Below are 21,329 nucleotides of genomic sequence, written 5' to 3' on the forward strand. Positions count from 1 at the left end.
ACCAGTTCTATTTCCATCTCTTGGTTTCTGGACTTGTGTATTTTAGCCATGAGGACACCTCATTATGTATCAGCCAGTGACCCAAGGCAATCTTGAAGGGCATTGACTGAGCTGTTCCATAATTCTAATCATCCAGCTGTTTCCAAACGATGTGTGCCATGCACCCACTTTCACACCTCTTTCTCTATGAAATGCATCCCTTGATCTGAGAGGATGTTATAATGGTATTGCTTTTGTAAATCAAACATTGTATAAGTGCTTGAATGGTGGTGTGGCAGAAGCAAGTAAGGAAACCCATATCAAGAAAAGATATCACTTCAGGTAAGGAAGAATTACTGTTATCTTCAGGGTGGAAGGGAGTTGATGTAATCAACTTGCCATCGAGTGACTGGTTGAGCTCCTTGAGGGACAATAACATATCAGGGGCTTATTACTGATCTCTCCTTCTGATAGGTCCAGCATTCAACAGCAGCAGTAGTTAGATCAGCCATGGTGAGTAGGGCTCCATGCTATTGAGCCCATATATAGTCTCCATCTCTGCCACCACTGCGACTCTGTTATAAGCCCATTGTGCCAGCATTGAAGTGGCTCAAGACAGAAGATGACCAACATCAACCAAGAGGGTCATTCCATCCACCTGGTTGTTCAGTCTTTCTTCTGTGTTGGATGCTTTCAATGGACAATAACATGAGATAGAAAGAGCCACACACACTCATATGTCCAGCCCATGCCTCTTCCTCAGACCTTCTTGTCCCCAATCTTCTAATCTTCCCCATTTCAGTCCCCTGATCAAGCCAAGCCATTCACCACCTTCTTAGGAAGTATACCCTTACCTCAGTCTACTTCTCCTTCATACAAAGTAAACAACCATGTCTAGTGCTCACACTTCTGTTTGTTAGGATATTCCCTCCTTCCCAACTATCCTATAGGGCCACCCCTGAGTAGGGCTATAGTGAAGTGGCTGCCCATATTTGGTTCCACATATGGAGCCAACCTATCTATGAGCTAGTGCTATATATGTGAGATGAGGGAGATATGTTAGAGCAACAGAGATGGATAAAGCAGAATTTGGGTCACCTATTGACATCATTTATTTGCCCTTGTGACCTGCTTGGGCCTGTTCCCAAAAGTACCATTTCCATTTGTCTCAATTCATTCAGGATGCTATAACAAAAATACCATAAACTGGGTGGCTTATAAACAATAAACATTTATTTTTCACAGTTTTGGAGGGTGAAAAGTCCAAGATCATGGCACCAGCAGATTGAGTGTCTAGTGAGAACATACTTCTTCGTAGATGGCTATCTTTTCCCTATAACCTCACACAGTAGAAGGGGCAAGGGAGCTTTCTTGGGCCTCTTTTGTAAGGGCACTAACTCCATTCATGAAGCCTCTACCCTCATAACCTAATTACCTCCCAAGACCCCACCTTCTAATACTATCACCTTAGGGGTTAGGATTTCAACATATGAATTGGGGGCGGGGGCACGAACATTCAGACCATAGCACTCTTTTACAATGAATTGTCATTGTGCTCATCCAAACTTTACAACTCAGTGATCTACCCAGGTTGTGCTGGGCAACTGATAAGCAGGTGCTCAGTCTACTGGCGCTCAGCAGTGGACCAGAAACTGCTGCTGGTCTTTCTCTCCTACGGAAGACATGGTCTTACTCTAAAACCCTGGGTTCCGCACTGCAACTTTCCTGTGAGGCTTCCAGATACTCCATATGGATCCTTATCTGCCTCTTGCACAATTCGATCTACCAGAGAGGGCAGCTTGCACTACATCCTGGACCTGCCAGAGAGCCCTTTTTTGCAAGGGACCCCACTTAAAACTGGCAACCATCAAAGTCTCCTCATAAATGGGTCAAAGCAGTATTTGTAGGTGCAGTGTATGTTATCTTAAAAATCCAAAGAGGCCCACTAAGCACTCTGCCTGTTTTCTTCATTGTACTGGTACAAGGTGCAATAACTTGTCCTTTACCGTGGAGAGAATATCCTGGAATGTCTGAGGTCATTGAACCTGTAAAAACATTAACAATAAAGCAGCCCCCTGAAACTTTGTAGAGTTTTTCTCCCACCATCTGACACGAACATGGCTCCCTAGAGCAACTAGGGTACTTTCTGCTGTTTGCACATCAGGTCCAGTTAGCACAGTGGCATCCATATAGTGGACCAGTGCAATGATCTATGAAATGTTAAGATAATCGAAATCCCTGCAGTCTTTATTTTTATAGAGAACAGGAGGGTTAATAACGCCCTGGGGCAAGACAGTAAATGTGTACCACCGTCCATCTAACATAAAAGTGAATTGACTTTGAAATTCTTGATTCATGGAGTTTGAGGAGAATGCATTCGCTAGATCAATACTAAGTACTGGAGGCTATATTGATCTGTTCTAATAGAAAAAATATTTGGCCTAGCAGCAGTGGGTCCCACTACTTGGTTGAGTTTGTGGTAGTCTACCATCATCTGCGAAAATCCACATGACTGTTCCATGAGTTAAACAGGTGAACCGAAAGGAAATACGGTGGAAATAACTCTGTGTCCTTTTTAAGTCTTTGAGGGTGGCACTAACCTCTGCAGTTTCTCCCAGTTTTCAGTTTTACTTCTGATTTGTTTCTTGGTGCAGGAGTTGGACCCTCTATGAGACAGATTTAGGCCAGGACTCCGTTTAGCACCTGTCCTTCCAAAGTTGCACCCCAACCAGGGCTCATGATAATATTTCTGGTCCTCTATCATAAGTACTAGCTCCAATTATTTATCCAAAACCCCTTGGAAGGTCTTTACCCAATTTATGATTATAAGATAAGTGGCTATAAGTCCTTTGGGGTAAGGATTGGAGAAATATTTATTGCATATACTTGAAGTAGCCTCTCAGGGTCCTTCCTCAAGAGAACCCAGCCTTCCCTTCAACCAGTGGGCTCTCCATCTGTGAACTAGCTAAGATCTCTCTGATAACGAGCTAAGATCTGGAATCTATTTTCCATTGCCCCCTCTAACATCAGCCTTCTCTTCATAACTAATTTTTTCCATTTATTGAAGTTAACAAGCTATACCCTGATAGATCTTCCAACTCTCTTCTCTCAAGAGCACCGTGATGTATGAATCCTTGCCACAGATCCCAGTGGGTCAAGGCCTCCTGTTTGCCACTCTGGCCTTGTTGCCCGTTACAGTAATTATGCTCAAGATGCCACCATTTGGCCTCAGATATTCTGGAATCCTATCATTCCCATTTTCTCTAGGAAACCACAGATGGCAATCTCCAACTGTCAAGTGCAGCCTAGAGAGGGCAGCTACTACAGAACTTCTCAGAGATGCCAATGTCTCCCTCAACAGTGCATTCCTTATTGCTTTAGTGAATAAAGTGTTATCTGGGCTCTCCCAGAGAACAGAGGCAAGGATGGGTTCTCCAGTCCCACATAATAAATCCATTCCAACACATCCACCTCCCTGAGCTTCTAACTCCATTCTTCAACACTTTAATCAAGGAAGTTCTGGCTTCTCCACCTGCCTTCAAAGAGCCATCCCAGCAGGGCATTAGGATGGGCTCCAGGTATCCTCGCCAGTATATTAATTCATGAGTCATGGGAATATGAACCCAAGTCAATGAACTCTCCACTTTCCAGCCTTATATTCTGCACAAGCCCCAGGGCAATGTCCTCAAGATTTACTCCCACACAAGCTCCTTGGTCTCAGCTGGTACATCATATCCAGATCTTGCATTTCTTTGGAAAGCAAACTATACCCCCCAGGCTTTCCTCCTCAAGCTATGCTCAGATTTGACTCTTGTTTCTCATTTCTAGGCAATGAGGGTAGGAAGGATTATATCTTAAGGAGGACAAGCATCATTTTGCAAAGCATTTTGCCCTGTTGAGGTCTTTCATTGAGGATCCTTCATCTTCAGGCAAGGAAAGGCTGTTCTTCTCTAGCACATGAGTAGGTATTACTTCTGCCAGCCCAGGGGACTTAAGAGTACAAAATTCTCTAGCACATCCACCCAATTTCTTCATCCTATTTTTCAAGTTTACACTATCAGAACCTTAACCCTAACTTAGGAGACCTGTCAAGGCTATTCTTTCCAACTCTTTTGCATCTTGACCACCCTTGCAATTCAATTCCAGTCCCAGTCTGGTCTCTGGCTACAAGAGGTAAGAGTCACTTTAAACACTGCTGTGAAGCCCTTTTGGCTTTCACAGTACCCTGAGCTGATAATTGTCTCAGCCTGTGATTCTCCTGCTTCAAGGCTTCCAACACAGTTAACAAAGGTCAGACAATTATACAATCCTTATTTCTCCCACATCATTCAATTACTAGAACTACCCAGTATTTCACCTTCTACCAGTTGCTCATCCAATGCACCGCAGCCATCATGACACCACATCACCCCAAGAGTTATCATCCTTCCACTTACCACCAAGCAATCATTTTTCTTCTAAAAATTTTTTTTCTAAAAATTACAATTAAAACCTCTGAAAATCTTCCTCAAAAAAAAGGGGGGGCTGGCAGTTAAGTTCACACCTTCAGCTTCAGTGGCCCGGGGTTCCCCTGTTCAGATCCCAGGTGCAGACATGGCACCGCTTGGCAAGCCATGCTGTCGCAGGCGTCCCACATATAAAGTAGAGGAAGATGGGCACGGATGTTAGCTCAGGACCAGTCTTCCTCAGCAAAAAGAGGAGGATTGGCAGCAGATGTTAGCTCAGGGCTAATCTTCCTCAAAAAAAAAAAAGGAAAACCTCTAAAAATCTAAATGATTTGACTTTATCTTACTTTTGTCAGGCATCCAGCTTGTGGTCTATCTATAATGCACATTCTATGATAATGTCACTTTGAAACTATTTCAATGGGATTCAACTGGCAAAAACACAAGAAAATCACCATTTATCCATTCTGAGTGCAGCCTGTATCAGGGTTATAAACTGACGGCAAATGAAGTGAGTCAGGTTCTTTTCTCTGTACCCTAGGGTGAGGTTTTAACTTCTGCAGAAAATGAAAATGAATCTTTAAAATGTCCTTTCCCTTGGTCTTCAATGAGTAGCTGCACCTAGAATATAAAACACCTGTTAGCAGAAATTCAAATAATCTTTTAATTATATTAAGTATGCCAAATATAGTTTTCTGTATCTATTCCTAAATTAATTAATTTTATTTAAAAATTTGCAAACAGGGGCTGGCCCCGTGGCCGAGTGATTAAGTTCACGCGCTCCGCTGCGGTGGCCCAGGGTTTCGCTGGTTCGGATCCTGGGCGCGGACATGGCACCACTCATCAGGCCACGTTGAGGCAGCATCCCACATGCCACAACTAGAAGGGCCTGCAACTAAGATATACAACTATGTACCAGGGGGGATTTGGGGAAATAAAGCAGGAAAAAGAAAAAAAAGATTGGCAACAGTTGTAAAAATAAAAAATTTGCAAACAGTTTAAAAACATGTTAGTATTATCCCATTTAATTTTTTAAGTACTTATACAATAAGTCCTGGAAAGACATTCCAAAATATAGCATTGCTAGCCTTAGGATGTTATGATTCCAGTTAATTGTCATTTTCTTCTTCCTCTGGTCTGTATTTTCTAAATTTTACACAATGAAAATGTATTCCATGTAGTAAAAAAACATGAAAATTTGGCAACCAGATTTAGAATGTCAAACAGTTGCTTGAGACAGGTAATGTCAGATATATATTCTACTATCCTACACCTACCAAATATTCCCACTTAGTCCTCATATTTCACACTATTACAAATATAAATCTCCATGAAGACATCAGCCCTAACAACAAAACTGATTAAGGACAAAAAATATGTAAGAAAAATTTGCAAGAACTCAGCAAAATGATGCAGTAGAAAGGATATTTTCTGTTGCTACCATATTTCCTCTTTCTGTTCTCCTTTCATTATCCCACTCTCATCTTGATCACCAGTGAACAATGTTCTTGAGCTGATAAATCTTATATGATGTCAGGAAAGAAAAAAGAACTCTGATATATTTTTTCGTGGGCATAATATGTTAATTCTTCTAAGATATTTACATTTTAAAAAGAAATATGCCAAGTTATAAATGATAGAGCATAATATAAAATAAAACCAATTCAAAGAGAATTGCACATAAATCATAGGAAAAGGACAGATTCACCCTTTGAAACCAGTCATGATGCCATGAAACAAGAAAGATAATGTTTCTCTGAGAGAATGGAAGAAGGAAGGTGACACTCTACATATAAGTATATAGTAGCTGTGATAGAACCCTAAAATGATCCCATTGACTGTCCCCCTTGTGTAATCCTCTCCCCTTGAGTGTGGGCAGAACCTGTGAACATGATGAGCTATCACTCCAGTGATTGTATTACATTATATGGCAAAAAGGTTTTTGCAGATTGATTAAGGTCCGAAATCAGGTGACTTTGAGTAAATCGAAAGGGAGATTACATTGAGTTGTCCTGACCTAATCAGGTTATCCTTTAAAAGCAAGAGTTTTCTCTGATTGACTTAGGAAAAAGAAAGCAAACAGTTATGTTGTGAACTGCCTGCAGTGAGGAGTGGCTTTTAGTTGCCTAGAGTGGTCCCCAGCCAACAGCTAGCAAGAACACAAGGCCCCCAGTCCTAAAGCTGCAAGGAGCTGAATTCTGCCCATAACCTGAATGAGCTTAGAAGATTTCAAACCCTATGAGAACTATAGCACAGCCCATCTTGATTGTAGCCCTGTGAGATCTGAGCAGAGAATCAACTGTGCCCGGACTCCTGACCCACAGAAACTCTGAGATAATAGATTAGAGTTGCTTTAAGCTGGTAAATTTATGACAATTTGTTACAGAGCAATAGAATACTAATTCAGAAGCAGAACTGCAGAACTTGCCTTTCCTCTCCTAATGCCTAGTATTGGTTTATGAAGAAGGCAAGCACAAAAACAAAGCTTCTGAATGACATGTTTAACATTGAATGTTTATGCCTAGTGGGTCAATAATAACAGATGTTTAAAAACAGCAATCTTGTCATAAATCACTTCTCCTCAATAACAGAGTAATTTTCTCTTGTTTATTACAGAGATCAGAAAGATTCTTAAATATTCAAGTTGACACCTCCTCTGGGTAATTTAAGACATTGCCAGATTGCAAACTGTAATCCCTTTACACTTAAGCCTACCATTTTCTGAGATTTTTGTGCTTCACAGAAATACTCTTACCTAATACAGTCATCCCTCTGTATCCATGGGGGATTGGTTCCAGGACCCCTGCAGATACCAAAATCCTTGGATACTCAAGTCCCTTATATAAAATGGCATAGTATTTGCATATAACCTACATTTTCCACATCTTACACCAAAAGCTCAGTCAACAAAAGCAAAAATAAATAAGTGGGAGTATATCAAACTAAAAAGCTTCTACACAGCAAACAGTTAGCAAAATGAAAAGGCAGCTTATCGAATGTGAGAAAATATTCATAAACTTTTTGTCTAATAAGAGGTTAATATTCAAAATATATAAGGAACACATACAATTCAGTTGCAAAAGAACAAACAAACCAACCCTAGTTTAAAAATAGGCAAAGGATTTGAATAGGCATTTTTCCTAAGAAGACATACAGATGGCCAACAGGTACATGAAAAGGTGCTCAACATCACTAATCATCAGAGAAATGCGAATCAAAACCACAGTGAGATATCACCTCACACTTGTTAAGATGTCTATTATCAAAAAGACAACAAATAACAGGTATTGGCAAAGGTGTGGTGAAAAGGGAACCCTTGCGTACTCTTGATGGCAGCCAATTGGTACAGCCATTATGGAAAACAGTATCGAGCTTCCTCAAAAAGTTAAAAATAGAAGTACCATATTAATTAATCCCACATCTAGGTATATATCCAAAAGAAATAAATCAGTATCTTAAAGAGATATCTACACCCCCATGTTCATTACAGCTTTATTTACAATACTAAGATGAAAACAAGTTAAACGTCATCGATGGATGAATGGATTTTAAAAATGCGGTATATATACAATAGAATATTATTCAACCGTAAAAAAGAAAGAAATTCCACCATTTGCAACAACATGGATGACGTTGGAGGACATTATGCTTAGAGAAATAACACAGACACAAAAATACAAATACTGTATGGTCTCACTTATATGTGGAATCTAAAAATGGGCAAGTCATAGAAGCAGAGCATAAAACAGTGGTTTCCAGGGGGTAGGGGGTGGGGAAAATGGGGAGATGTTGGTCAAAGGGTGCAAATTTTGAGTTATGAGATGAATCAGGTCTGGGGATCTAATGTACAGCATGGTGACATTAGCTAATAATGCTGTACTGTAAACCTGAAATTTTCTGAGTAGGTCTTGAGTTTTCTCACCATAAAAATAAAAGGTAACATGAGGTGATGGATGTGTTAATTAACTTGATTACAGTAGTCATTTCACAACATATGCATATATCAAATCACCACATTGTACACTTTAAATATATACAATTTTATTTGTCAATTATACCTCAATAAAGCTGGAAAAAAACTAATAAACAACACACTCAGTGGAGTAAAGTTTGACAAATCAGCAAGAAGTAGAGATGTTGTCAGTGGCCAGGTATGTCTATTCCAATTATGCATTCAGGAACTGGGAAAGGAACCCATCTAGGTTCTACTGGCCATCGTCACTCAAACTTAGGCTAAGCCTTCATCTATTGCCTGGCCACCATAAGCTCCGTCTTTGACTGGTGGATCACGGTGGGTTTAGGGGTACCCAGGAATAACATCAGTTCGTATTCCATATCTAGTAATCTCTGAAAAGTCCAGGTGTTTCCTTTGCCCTAGTGTGCAGTCACTCTAGCAGTGGCCCTTTGGGAAAGGCTTGGAGGAAGATTTACAGCATATACTTGGTGGCTGTGTACAGCATCCTTCCCCAAGAGGACCTGGCCTCCCCTTCAATCAAGGAGTTCTAGATCTGTGAACTGATTTAGGTCTGAAAACTAGGTAGAAGCTTGTCACTCTCCACAAGGCAACTCAAGTCAGATTTTTAGCCATCAGACCTGCAGTTTTTTCTGTTATGTAAATTAAGCAACATTTTAGTAAGCTTCTCATCTCTTTCATTCCTAGTGATGCTGAGGTCAATTAGTTGAGAGAGGAGATATTAGCAAGCACACCATGACTGAGGACTAATGGGAAGAACCATGGACTTAAGCAGAGGACACTTACACACTAGTGGAAAATCAAGGTGGTATAAGGATGTCTCTGCAGGACTAGACCAGAGCAATCAGCCTCACTACAGTGGAGACCAGATGAGGGAAAGAAGGGGCAAAACTCACAATAACAGAAAGGCACTATGAGCAAATGTAAACCCCCACCACCACCACACACACACCTAGACACTCACTTGAAATGGAGGAAGGAGAGGAGAGACCTTTGAGAGAGGAGAGAAACAGCCTTCTATGAAGTTTGAACTTTGAATTAATTGACTATTTCCCCCCAAAGAGGCTATTGTACAAAGAAGAGACTAAGTGATTTTAAATAGGCAAGATTAAACGTACTGATCCTCCACCCACCCCAGCCCCACCAGTCAGGGGGTTCCAAAGAAAGATCAATTCTCAAAACAAAAGGATATTACTTGTTCTGGCCCAGCTGTGTTTGTAACGTCTAACTTTTAATGCAGTGGCCCAACCGGCTCACGTGTTGCTATGCCATGGATTAAAGTGATGAGAATTGTTTTAACAAAATCTAAAACTGTTCTCAGAGATTTTTTTTAACCCATAGCAGCTTTTGACAAATATTCCCACCAATCAAGTAGAATTTATTGAATTTATTTCCATAGTTTGAACGTTCAAAAAGAATTAGAGGTTTTCTTTGTTTTGCTTTCTATTTTCAATGTCTTCTCTTATGTGTAGACCTCACCCTTCTTTAAAATAACAACCACCTTCACTAGGCCATTTTTCCTTTATAATAAGCATGTTATTTCTTTCTTGTCTTCTTAGTTAAGGATTTCAAATGAACTCACCCCACAACCATATTTTCTTCACCATAATTCTCTCTACAATCTGTTACACTTTAAATTTTATTTCCACACCTTCACTGAATATTCTCAGAAATCTCCATGATTTCCTAACCATTCAATCCAATAGTAATTTCTCAACCTTCAGTTTTCTTGACCTCTCTACAGACTCTGACATTGTTGAACATACTCCTTACTAAATGAGTTTATGTCAAAGACCTGATAATTCTCCATTCTAATTATTTCCTCTCTCAAAATCTTTCTATTTTTACTGTCAGTGCTTCAGTAGAACAGCTCTCCACTGCTCTATTGCAGGTGGTGTTTACACTCATCTCTCTCTTTTTAATCCATTTTTTACACCACCATGAAAATAATCTTCCTGAAAGGTCCGTCTCATATGCAACTCTTCTGTATTAAAAAAAAAAAATCCAAGGTTCCTTTTATTTCTTCCCACCAACACTATTCAACTAAATTACAAGGAATGGTATTTCTCAATCCTGGTTGCACATTAAAGTCACCTGAGGAATGTTAAAAACATATGGATTCCTCAGTCCCACAACATTGCAGGTAAATCAGACTCTCCCAGTGAGGCTCAGCTATCAATATGTTTAAACAGTTCTCCAGGTGATTCTAATGTGCAGCCAAGGTTGAGAATCATTGATCTGGAACTAGATCAAGTCAAAGTTGGAAGATACTGTCCTGGGTCTTAGGGCAATGGTGCACTACAATCACCTGGGGAGCTTGCTAGCACCCTGGCCTTCAGACCTACTGAATTAGAACCTCTGGTGGCGGGTACTGAGAATTTCTATTTTTAACAAGCTTTCCAGGCATTCTTATTTAACCAAAATGGTCCTGGTTGAGTGACAAGCATTGGAAGCCATTCACCTAGCAATGTTTCTCAATTTTTAATGTGCATATGAATAGCCTGAAAAATCTTACAAACATGCAGGTTTAATTCACTAGGTCTGGGGCAGAGCCTGAGATTCTGTATTTCTAATAAGCTCTCAGGTAATGACTATGCCACCAGTCTATGGGTCACACTTTTGAGTAGTGTTAAAGAAAAAAATATTCAATGACACTTGTTAAAGCACTGTAAGGAAGAGTCTATGGGGGGGGGGGGCCAATCACAATGTGTACAGGGACCACTGAGATGGAATACTGCAGTGAGGAGGGAGATTGGGCTCAGCTCCGTATACAGCATGGGCAAGCGGGAATTTCTAAACAGAGAGTAGGGGAGGGGTCAGTGAATGGAAAATTGCTAACAGGAAGAATCAGGGATAAGGGGAGATTTTGGCTAAACCATCCTAAAGGATTGTTCTTGAAGGCTAGGGTGATCAGACCCCCTGAGGGATGGTGGAGGTTGAGGAACCCAATCATGTACCAATGGTAGGGATTCTGATTAAACCGACTTAGCAGGATACTTGCTAAAATTGGACAATGCAGAGACAAACACTTAAGTCCAAAAGTCAGCCTAGTTGAAAAAGAGTTCAAGGGAAACTGAGTAGCGTTTAGTCAATGAGAGAATCTTTGTCAAAAGTCAGCACTCAAACTATACAAACCTCATTTTCCCGATACTACACACATTTCCTCCATCTTTCTTACTAGCATCATTTGCCACTTTGGTCTGGTTGTAACTTTCTAAAATGCTATTTTCCTTTTTTCATGACCACGCACTCCACAATGCCTCCATCACTCCAGCCCCATGTTGACCTCTGCCTGCTAAACCTCTCCTTGAAACTGCTGGAATGTTTATTGTCCAAACTAATCACTTTCACACTTAATAGCATACTCACCAATTATTTAAACATTTTGTATTTTTCTTATATCCCTAACTAGTTGTCTTCAGAGACTATGCTAAGTATACAATAGGTATTTTTAAAATACTGGCTGGGGCTGGCCCAGTGGCCGAGTGGTTAGGTTTGTGCGCTCCACTATGGCGGCCCAGGGTTTCTCTGGTTCTGATCCTGGGCACGGACATGGCACCACTCATCAGGCCACGTTGAGGAAGCGTCCCAAGTACTATAACTAGAAGGACCCACAACTAAAAGAAAAATATATACAACTATATACTGGAGGGATTTGGGGAGAAAAAGCAGAAAGAAAAAAAAATTGACAAGAGTTGTTAGCTCAGGTGCCAATCTTTAAAAAAATAAAGTAAAAATAAAATACTGGCTAATTGATTAATGGTTATTATAAGGGCCATTGTTTCCATTATTATCTGTTGATTGAGAAAGTACACATTAAAAAGCTACTGTAAATTTATTAATGCTTTTATACATATATATTTCATTTAACAAAACAGCATGTATACACTTTAAAATAGTATTACACATAAATGCAGGAGATATGAATTTGGACTGTCAACAAATAACTCAGAAACATTTAGTTAATGTTCAAGCAAAAATTTATTCATATAAAAGAGAGTCAGTCAGTAAACACTTTTCAACAAACAATAGCAAAAACTGAATTTATAAAACAAAAGGGAGACCTAGTCGAAAAAACACAGACTGTCTGACAGCAGTGCATTTGTCTTACTTTTCTTCGGGTAAGCTGATTGGCTGGCAGCCATCAAAAAAAATAAACCAGTCTGGGCAGTTTTCCCTGCAACAGGTTGACTAGTCATTAGTAAAAATTATTTTAGCTACTTCTGGATTCTCTGAGAAAGCTTAGGAGTTTAGCTGAGCAACGTTCATGACAGGCTGCCTCCGTGTGAGGTCTGCCAGAGTCCTTCTGTGTTAACACATCCATTTTAGTTAAACTAAACTTGCACTATTTGCCGCCTCAAAATTTCTCAATTCTGTAGGCAACTCTTGATCTTCATTATAATTTGTAATAATGATTTTATGGCCCCTCAAGTCTTGCTACCTCCAGACTGGGAATCCTCATTCCAAAGCATCATCCACTTCATCTTCTTACGTGTATATCCAGTGATTATCAAGTAATTTGTGGAGTTGTCATTCTGCTACCCACATCACTCCAGGATTGACTTTTAGAAAACATCAAAGCAGTTTCCCCAGAGTGAAAAGAATGACAATAGGATAGAAAAAGAATCGTAACTCCCATAATATTATTGGAATCCAGTTACTACCAAATATTAGTGAAAATATGCCATTTTATAATTAGCCACTTGCCATTTTAGACACATCATTATCTAACCTAATATGGAAACTTCTGTAATTGTGATTATTCCAGATTGATGACTTTGTAAATTGTTAGGCTGAGCTTAAAATTTCAAGTTTTGTCATCTTCATCTGCACATGGAAGAGTTATTAAAAAATAATCAGAATACGTAAAAGTTATCATCAAGAGGTATAAGTATTGAGAGACGATTCTCCATGGGTCTCTCATGTATCTGCACTTCTTGTGAGCAGAGTCACTGTCTTTTATTCCGGACTATCTTTTAAGGCATATTTGTATAGTGAGCAGCTTTAGTAAATAGAGATTTGCCCTCTGAAGCAAAGGGCAAATATCCCTATTGTCCTTTATAAAAGACTCAGGTTTCCTTAAGTTCCAGGTTTCTTTCCTATGACACAATCCACTATGTCCAGGTGTGGGTTCCCTGAGCCTCTATACCTACAATGCTATGTGAATAGCACTAGATAATATTAATTATAAGAAAAACATCCTAATTTCTCACATAATAAAACAAATCACCTGTATTTTCTAGACTGACCACCCTAAAAAGTGGTCACAGATGGGAATATCTGCCATAAAACTAGGCAAAACTTGCCATCCAGTAAAAATACTAATGCTTATAGAGTAGTTACTATGTGCTAAGTAATATTTTAGGGTCTTATATATACAAACTGATTTAAACCTAACAATAACCTATGAAGTAGGCATTATCATCCCTGTTTTCATGGATGAGAAAGCTAAGGCACAGAAAATGTGTAGAATTTGACCGTAATCACAGAGCTAGTAAGTGGTATAGCCAGGAATTGAGCCAAGAAATCTGCCCCTAAAAGCTTTGTACTAAAACACTGTGCTGCACTGTACACTAACCACTATGCCACACGACTGCAGTTGTATTGTTTTTAGACCTGCCTCAAAATTGACTTCTTTCTTTACACAAATATTTAGCAAGGCAGCCACAGTGCCTTCCGCTAAGCACTATGGACAAACACAGTGAAACAGAGTCCCAGCCTCCAGTAAACTTTCCCCTAATAATCCCCTTTACATTCTTATTCCTTTAATCTGTGTTCTTACCTTAATAATCTGGTAGCTGTGTATGTAGAATTGGCAAATAAAAAGCCGATGTCATTTCTATCAATATGAAATCTTAGGTCGCAGAGCCTAGGACAAAATAAAAATTGACATGCAATTCTGGATTTAATCACATTTATTAATCACAAAGTCCCATTCAGAGACCTCACCCACCCCAGGCCCACACACAAACTTGTCCTTAATCTATTCAGAATTGCCACCTTTCATCATAGTGAAGCAGGAAACAAATTCAGTGGTAGTGAAAGCCATATACCGAAAGAAGTTCCATTTTCACAACTATTCATAAAAAATTCAAGAAGCCTGCTTTCTACTTACTGGTTTTACTTCTGTACATCATCTACAGCCTATTTTATCAAACAATGCTCAGATAGAACCAGGAATTCTCTTCTCCGTCCTAATAAAACACTTGATAAAATGGTAACAGATAGGGGCTGGCCTGGTGGTGCAGCAGTTAAGTGCACACGCTCTGCTTCGGCAGCCCGGGGTTCGCCAGTATGGATCCCGGGTGTGGACATGGCACTGTTTGGCAAGCCATGCTGTGGTAGGCATCCCACATACAAAGTAGAGGAAGATGGGCACAGATGTTAGCTCAGGGCCAGCCTTTCTCAGCAAAAAGAGGAGGATTGGCAGCAGTTAGCTCAGGGCTAATCTTCCTCCAAAAAAAAAAAAATTTAAATGATAAAAGATAAAAACTTCCTTAATGTATTGCAGCCCAAAAGCCAAGAGTTCATATAATGGCGAAGCATTTCTTTTAAAGGTAAGAATGAGACCAGGATAACCACTATCACTACTATTTCACATTGTATTGGAAGTATTAGTTCTAATGCCATTAAGAAAGAAAAGGCATTTAGAGTACGTGAATTAGAAAATGCCCTAAATGCTTTCTGTTGCTTAATAACACAAAGGCCATATCATCTGATAGAATGGATGCCTGGAAATTCCAAGAAAGTCAATAGAAAAACAACCACAAATAGCAAGATAACTCAGTAAGGTAGAAGGATATAAAATTAATATACAGAAATCAGTACACTTTATCAAAACAATGACCATTTAAATGATAAAATGGAAACTAAGATATCATTTAGCACAGCAAGAAAAAAATATAAAATACTAGAAGTATACTTAATAAGAAATGTAAAAGCCTGTATGAGAAAAAAATCATTAAAACACTTCTGAAAAACAGATATGGACTTGAGGAAATGGAAGACATTTTCGGCAGATATTTCATAAAAAGGAAGACAATATCATAAAGACGTCAGTTGTCTCTGTGTTAATTCATAAATTTAATGTGATTCTATTTAAATCCTCAACATCTTTTTTCCTAGAGCTAATAAAATTGATTCTAAAGTCCATATGGAAAAATATGTAAGCAAAAATTGGACTGGAAAGCCTTGAAATACAGAAACTGTGGGTGAGGGGAGGTGGGCAGAGGAGGAGAATTAGCTAGCTCTACTAGACATTAAAATATCACCAAGCCTCAAAAATTAAAATAACATGGCATTGGCATATGGGTAGGCCGGCTGACCATGAAACAAAATTGAATGTCCAGAAATAGAAAAGGTACACATAGAAATTTAGTAAAAGATAAAAACAGCATTTCAAATCATCAGAAAATATGTCTAGACAGTTCTACCATAATGGAAAATATATGTTCCTAAAAATCACCCTATTATGCAGAATCACACAATAAAAACCACTGGGCTTATGGGAAAAAATAGGTTAGAGTTCAACACAAAAACCTTATCAGTGACACATAAAAAAGAGAGGAATCTAATAAAAAGTGTAGCACAGTTTTATACATGCTATGTGGCTTAGAAATACATAAATACTATAATAAAAATAGCGCTCGACCTTGCCAAAGACCTGAAGCCTGCTTGTGGAAGCAGACTAGGAAAGGCTGCCGCCTGTGAGTCGCTGGGAAGTGCTAGGAGGGTTATCACAACTGGTGATGTTTCACGGCATTAACTACTTAGGCCTGTTTTTCTGCCTTTGAGATGTAGGTTCTTCAAGACGTGCATTTCTAGCTGATACCTGTTTCATCCAAACTGCAATTTGCTACACTGTATAGCCTACTTCTTCAACTAACATGTTTCGTTGCTGGAAATTCTTTTGCCGCTTCCTTTTTTGTACTCATGGCTTCGCCAGACAGCTGAAGACTTTGAAAACTGTAGTGACGTTTGAAATCATCAAACCTGTCCTTCTAAATAAAGAGAAGTCACTTCTGCAGGGTTTGGCAATGTCTGTTTAAGGCTTTGTATACAGATTATGCTTTCTCTTTGATTGTGAGAAAGGTTGTTCACAACACTTTGGTCTTCAATTCATATTCCACAATCTTTCCATTTCTTCTATTTCTTTAGCTCTTGTTCTTATTGACTTCACAGCACTTGAAGTTGTTCCAGCCATAGGTGTTTCTTTGATTATCGTGGCGCCTCTGATTGTCTGCAGTGTGAATTCCTGTATGCCTTTTGCTTGAGAGTTATCACATATACTCTCCTTTCTTTGAAAATCTTCACTATTTCAGGTTTTACAGTGTTCCTCTTGCATGCACTGCTTAGCATTTTTGAACCAGGATGCCTAGACATGTTTGGGATGTTGAATGAGTGTTTTGTTTTGTTTTTTTAACATAGAAAAGTTTACAAATATATGAAGTAACAGCAAAACACAACCTTGTATGATAAAACACATGGCAAACTGAGGTAACTGGTGAACAGTTGAGGTGTGGGTGTGCATGCGTTTTGTGTATTCCTACAGTGTAGCCCAGATCAGCTGGGTAGTTTTCGGTGTGCATCTAGTGTTTCTCACATATAAAATTGTGCATAAGCAAATGCAAAATTAGTGTTATGTTCAAACTGTTCCCTAATATATCAATTACATTGAAACAACTATTTTCAAAACAAGCACTATAATAGAAGTGATTGTACTTTCTAAATATGGAAAAAGACAAAATTGAGTCCACAAGGATAAACTCCAAATGGATTAAATATCAGAATGTAAAACATGAAACTATACAAGTACCAAGAGAAGACAAGTATGAGACTAGAAGAATTTCTTTATATTCCAGTAGTGGAGTAGTTTTCTGACACTAACTCAAAATCCAGAAACACTGAAAGAAAAGATGGAGAAGTTTAATTATATCTCCCCCAAATTTTTTTTTTTGGTGAGGAAGATTAGCCCTGAGCTAACATCTGTGCCAGTCCTCCTCTATTTTGTATGTGGGTCGCTGCCACAGCATGGCTGACAAATGGTGTAGGACCACACCTGGATCCAAACCTGCGAACCCAGACCACTGAAGTGCAGCACACCAAACTTAACCACTAGGCCACGGGGCTGGTCCCCCGAATGCTTTTTAATTGTGACCAAAAGTGCAAAGTCAATGAAAAAAAAATAACAAATAGGGAAAAAGCTTGTAACTTTTTACGAGCAAGGGGGCTTAACTGATTTTTTAGATAAAGACTTGAAGAAGAAGAAAAAGAGAAACAACCAAATGGAAAAATAGACAAAGGATATAATCAGCATAGAAAAAGTGAATTGAATGACACACAAATGGCCCTTAAATATGTGAGAACATGCTGAAACTGATTGATATCAAAAAATGAAAATTAAGATACTATCTCTAACTCTCAGATTGGGGATCAAAATATGACAACACCTTCTGTTGGCAAGGCTTTGAGGAGATTGTTGATGGGAATGTGAAATGGTACAACAGAGGCTCATCTTCCAGTATCTTCAAAATTATATATAAATGACACACCAAAACTATTTCTAAAACTTCATTACAAAGACAAATTAGCAAAAATATTAAGATAATTTGTTTGAATATACTCATATATATAATATGTATTTACATATTATATATATTATATATTTTATTTTCTAGCCAATATAGATTGGTAATTAAATATATGAGAAAAGTAAGCTACACAGGCATTTAAGCTAAACAATTGTAACTAAGAAAAAGTCACTAGTTTATTTCATATCCTGCTTTAAAGCAGAAACTACATAACCAACCTGCAAACCCTTGTGTAAGTAATCACTTCAGTGACAGACTTTCCTGAAGAAGGGACATTTGCAGTTATTTTAAAAATGCAAAATAAAATCCTGATTTGTTAAATGACATATGGGAGATGATATATCTGTGTCATTCATATATATATATATATATACACACACACATATACAAATGCATATATATACATATACAAATACACATACATATGTATACATATGTGTGTAGATATCTATATTTCTATATAAAATTCAGAGAGAGAGAGTGGGAGAGAAAGGATATATATATCCAGAAAGTAACTTTGTAAGACCTTGGCTATCAAGGAGAGGCATTTGGCTTGGCTGGTTTTACTGCCTAATTAAATTTACATACACTAGAGAAATAAAATGATCCTCAATGGCTATTTTTCTTCTTTGTATTTAACAAAAAGGACATTTTCTGCTTCTGAATCTGCTTTTTTTTTTTTTTAAAGATTTTATTTTTTCCTTTTTCTCCCCAAAGCCCCCCAATACATAGTTGTATATTCTTCGTTGTGGGTCCTTCTAGTTGTAGCATGTGGGACGCTGCCTCAGCGTGGTTTGATGAGCAGTGCCATGTCCGTGCCCAGGATTCGAACCAACGAAACACTGGGCCGCCTGCAGCGGAGCGCACAGACTTAACCACTCGGCCACGGGGCCAGCCCCTGAATCTGCTTTTTAGTAAATCAGTTGAAATATTTGTATGATGTGTATAATATGCATATGTAATACTCATCTCATATTCTCATTAATGAAGAAAATGTTGTAATTGAATATTCTTTCCTTTCATTATTTCAGTGGAAACAGTAATGACTTTGGAGCCATACATACTTGGAATTAAAATTTGGCCTAGCATTTTAATAGCTGGGTCACCTTGTGCAAGACACTTAACGTCCGTAAAACTCAGTCTCCTGATCTATAAATTGTGAACAATCATAGTGCTTTCTATTATTAAAATGCCTGTCAGAAGCTGGGACCATGGGAGGCATTTTGAATGCTAATCCCTCTTGTCTGCCCTCCCTCTGAATCTGCCCTTCCTTTTCCCATTGAGGCCTCTGTGACTAGAGCACAGACATTCAGGGCTCCCGTAAGCCAAAGTATGAAGTCAGTAAAATTGATCTCCTGAAGTCCTTTTGCCTTCTTGATGATGTACCTTTCTCCCCATCTGAAGTATCCAATATATTTCCCTCCTCTCCACTTCCCTAACAAAGTCTCTTCTATTGCATGTACTTGGCAAATGAAGCTGAATATATTATCCATGCCAAGGTAATTTGCATTTTAATAAGACACAAAATCTATTCCATTAGTCATTAGAGCCATCTTAATCATCATATATCATATAATGATTGTGTACTACATAATGAGCTCGATTTGAACCAATTTGAACTTGATCTGGCCAGCCTTAGCAACCTGCTCCTCTAGAGGAACTGAAAAAGGTTTCTATACCTTCCTTTCCTTACTCATCACTATTCAACTTCATGGACTGGAAAATTTGCTGATTAATCCAGAAGCTGTCTGCAAATTGGGGTGAGAATTGAACCAAAATGTACCCTCCAAGTATGCCAGCAATACCAAAAAGAGAAAAACAGCAATTAATATAATTACATGGTTTTCCTTTAATTTGCTAAGGAAATGATTGACATTTATAGATTTCATAATGTTAAACTATCTTTCAACCCTGAAAACCAAAAAAAAATCACTTGTTTATCATTTATTATTCTTTTTTTCCTTTTCTTTTTATTTTTTATGAGGAAGATTAGCCCTGAGCTAACATCTGCTGCCAATCCTCCTCTTTTTGCTGAGCTAACATCGTGCCCATCTTCCTCTACTTTATATGTGGGACACCTACCACAGCACGGCTTGCCGAGCAGTGCCATGTCCGCACCCGGGATCCAAACCGGCGAACCCGGACCGCCAAAGCGGAACATGCGCACTTCACCACTGCGCCACTGGGACGGCCCCGGTTTATTATTCTTAATACATTACAGAATCTAATTTGCTAATATTTTATGATATTTGTATCAATATTTATGTATATTCTTGTTTGAACTATTCTTACTAATATTCAGTATTAAGGTTGTCCTTGAAAGATGAATTCTGGTCCTTTTGCATCTTTTTCTATGGTCTGAAATAATAAAGAATAGAGAAGTTATGTGTTGTTTGAAAGTTGGATTGAATTCAGGTATAAAACAATCTGGACTGGTGACTTTTTCTGATCGTCTCTAAAAACCTTTCCCATTTCTTACACAGTAATCAGTGTAAACATGCCTATCTCATCTTGGGTCATTTCAGGTAATTTGTATTTTTCTAGATATCTGTAATTATATTTGACTTAATCAGAGATTACCTAATTATTAATCTTTTTTTATAAATCCATTTTCCATTTTTATTGCCCTAATTATTTGGCAGAATTTCGGGCTTCTTAACAATTCCCCAGAGTCCTGGGAACCTTTGCTTAAAATTTCAAATATATAAAAATCAGTGAAGCATAAAGTGAATTCTCACATCCCTATCAGCTAACTTCAATAACTACCGATTTTGGTCACGTTTATTCATTTAACTTCTATCCAATTCCCCCTACCCTATATTATTTTGAAGCAAATCACAAATACGATATCATGTCATCATAAATATTTGTAGTCCTTTTCTACAGATAAGGAATTTTTTTAACATAACTGCAATATTATTGTCACAACTAAAAGAACAAGAATTTCTTAATAATATCAAATATGGTGTTCAAATTTCCATTTTTCTCGTAATTACATTTTTAAACAGATTGCTTGTTTTATCCAATAGGGACTGTAGGTTAAAATGGTTGATGCATCTCTTAAGTCTCTTTAACCAGTGGCTTCCCTCTTGGTCTCCTTTTTTTTTTCCCCTTGCAATTTATCTATTTCTCTATTTGAGGATGCAGATTGTCTGTTTTTTAGGGATTGCCACAGTCTGGATTTTCCTTATCGCATTTCAGTGGTGGAGTTTAACATCTTTGTAGTCTTCCGTGTATCCTGTAAATTGGTAGTTGGGTCTGAGGTTGATACGGTTTACTTTCAGTATTTTGGGAAGAGTACTCTATAGCTGATGTTGTATCAGGAAGCATACACTGTCTGCT

The 21,329-nt window shown here is 38.4% G+C and overlaps 1 protein-coding gene across 1 annotated transcript in view; it reads right to left on the reverse strand.

Annotated features, from left to right (window-relative positions):
* Positions 1–1,190: 1,190 nt before the first annotated feature.
* The window catches only part of LOC138918632 (uncharacterized), a 43,154-nt gene continuing 23,015 nt past the window's right edge, over positions 1,191–21,329 (reverse strand). Inside the window, exons 4-5 of the mRNA XM_070240746.1 lie at positions 14,180–14,266; positions 1,191–5,045 (exon numbers count right to left, since the gene is read on the reverse strand). Of these exons, the coding sequence (XP_070096847.1) occupies positions 4,883–5,045; positions 14,180–14,266 (250 nt within the window). The 3' untranslated portion in view covers positions 1,191–4,882. The remainder of the gene's footprint in view (positions 5,046–14,179; positions 14,267–21,329) is intronic.

This window comes from Equus caballus, chromosome 18 (assembly GCF_041296265.1).
Source record: "Equus caballus isolate H_3958 breed thoroughbred chromosome 18, TB-T2T, whole genome shotgun sequence".
In the NCBI taxonomy this organism is placed as follows: Eukaryota; Metazoa; Chordata; class Mammalia; order Perissodactyla; family Equidae; genus Equus; species Equus caballus.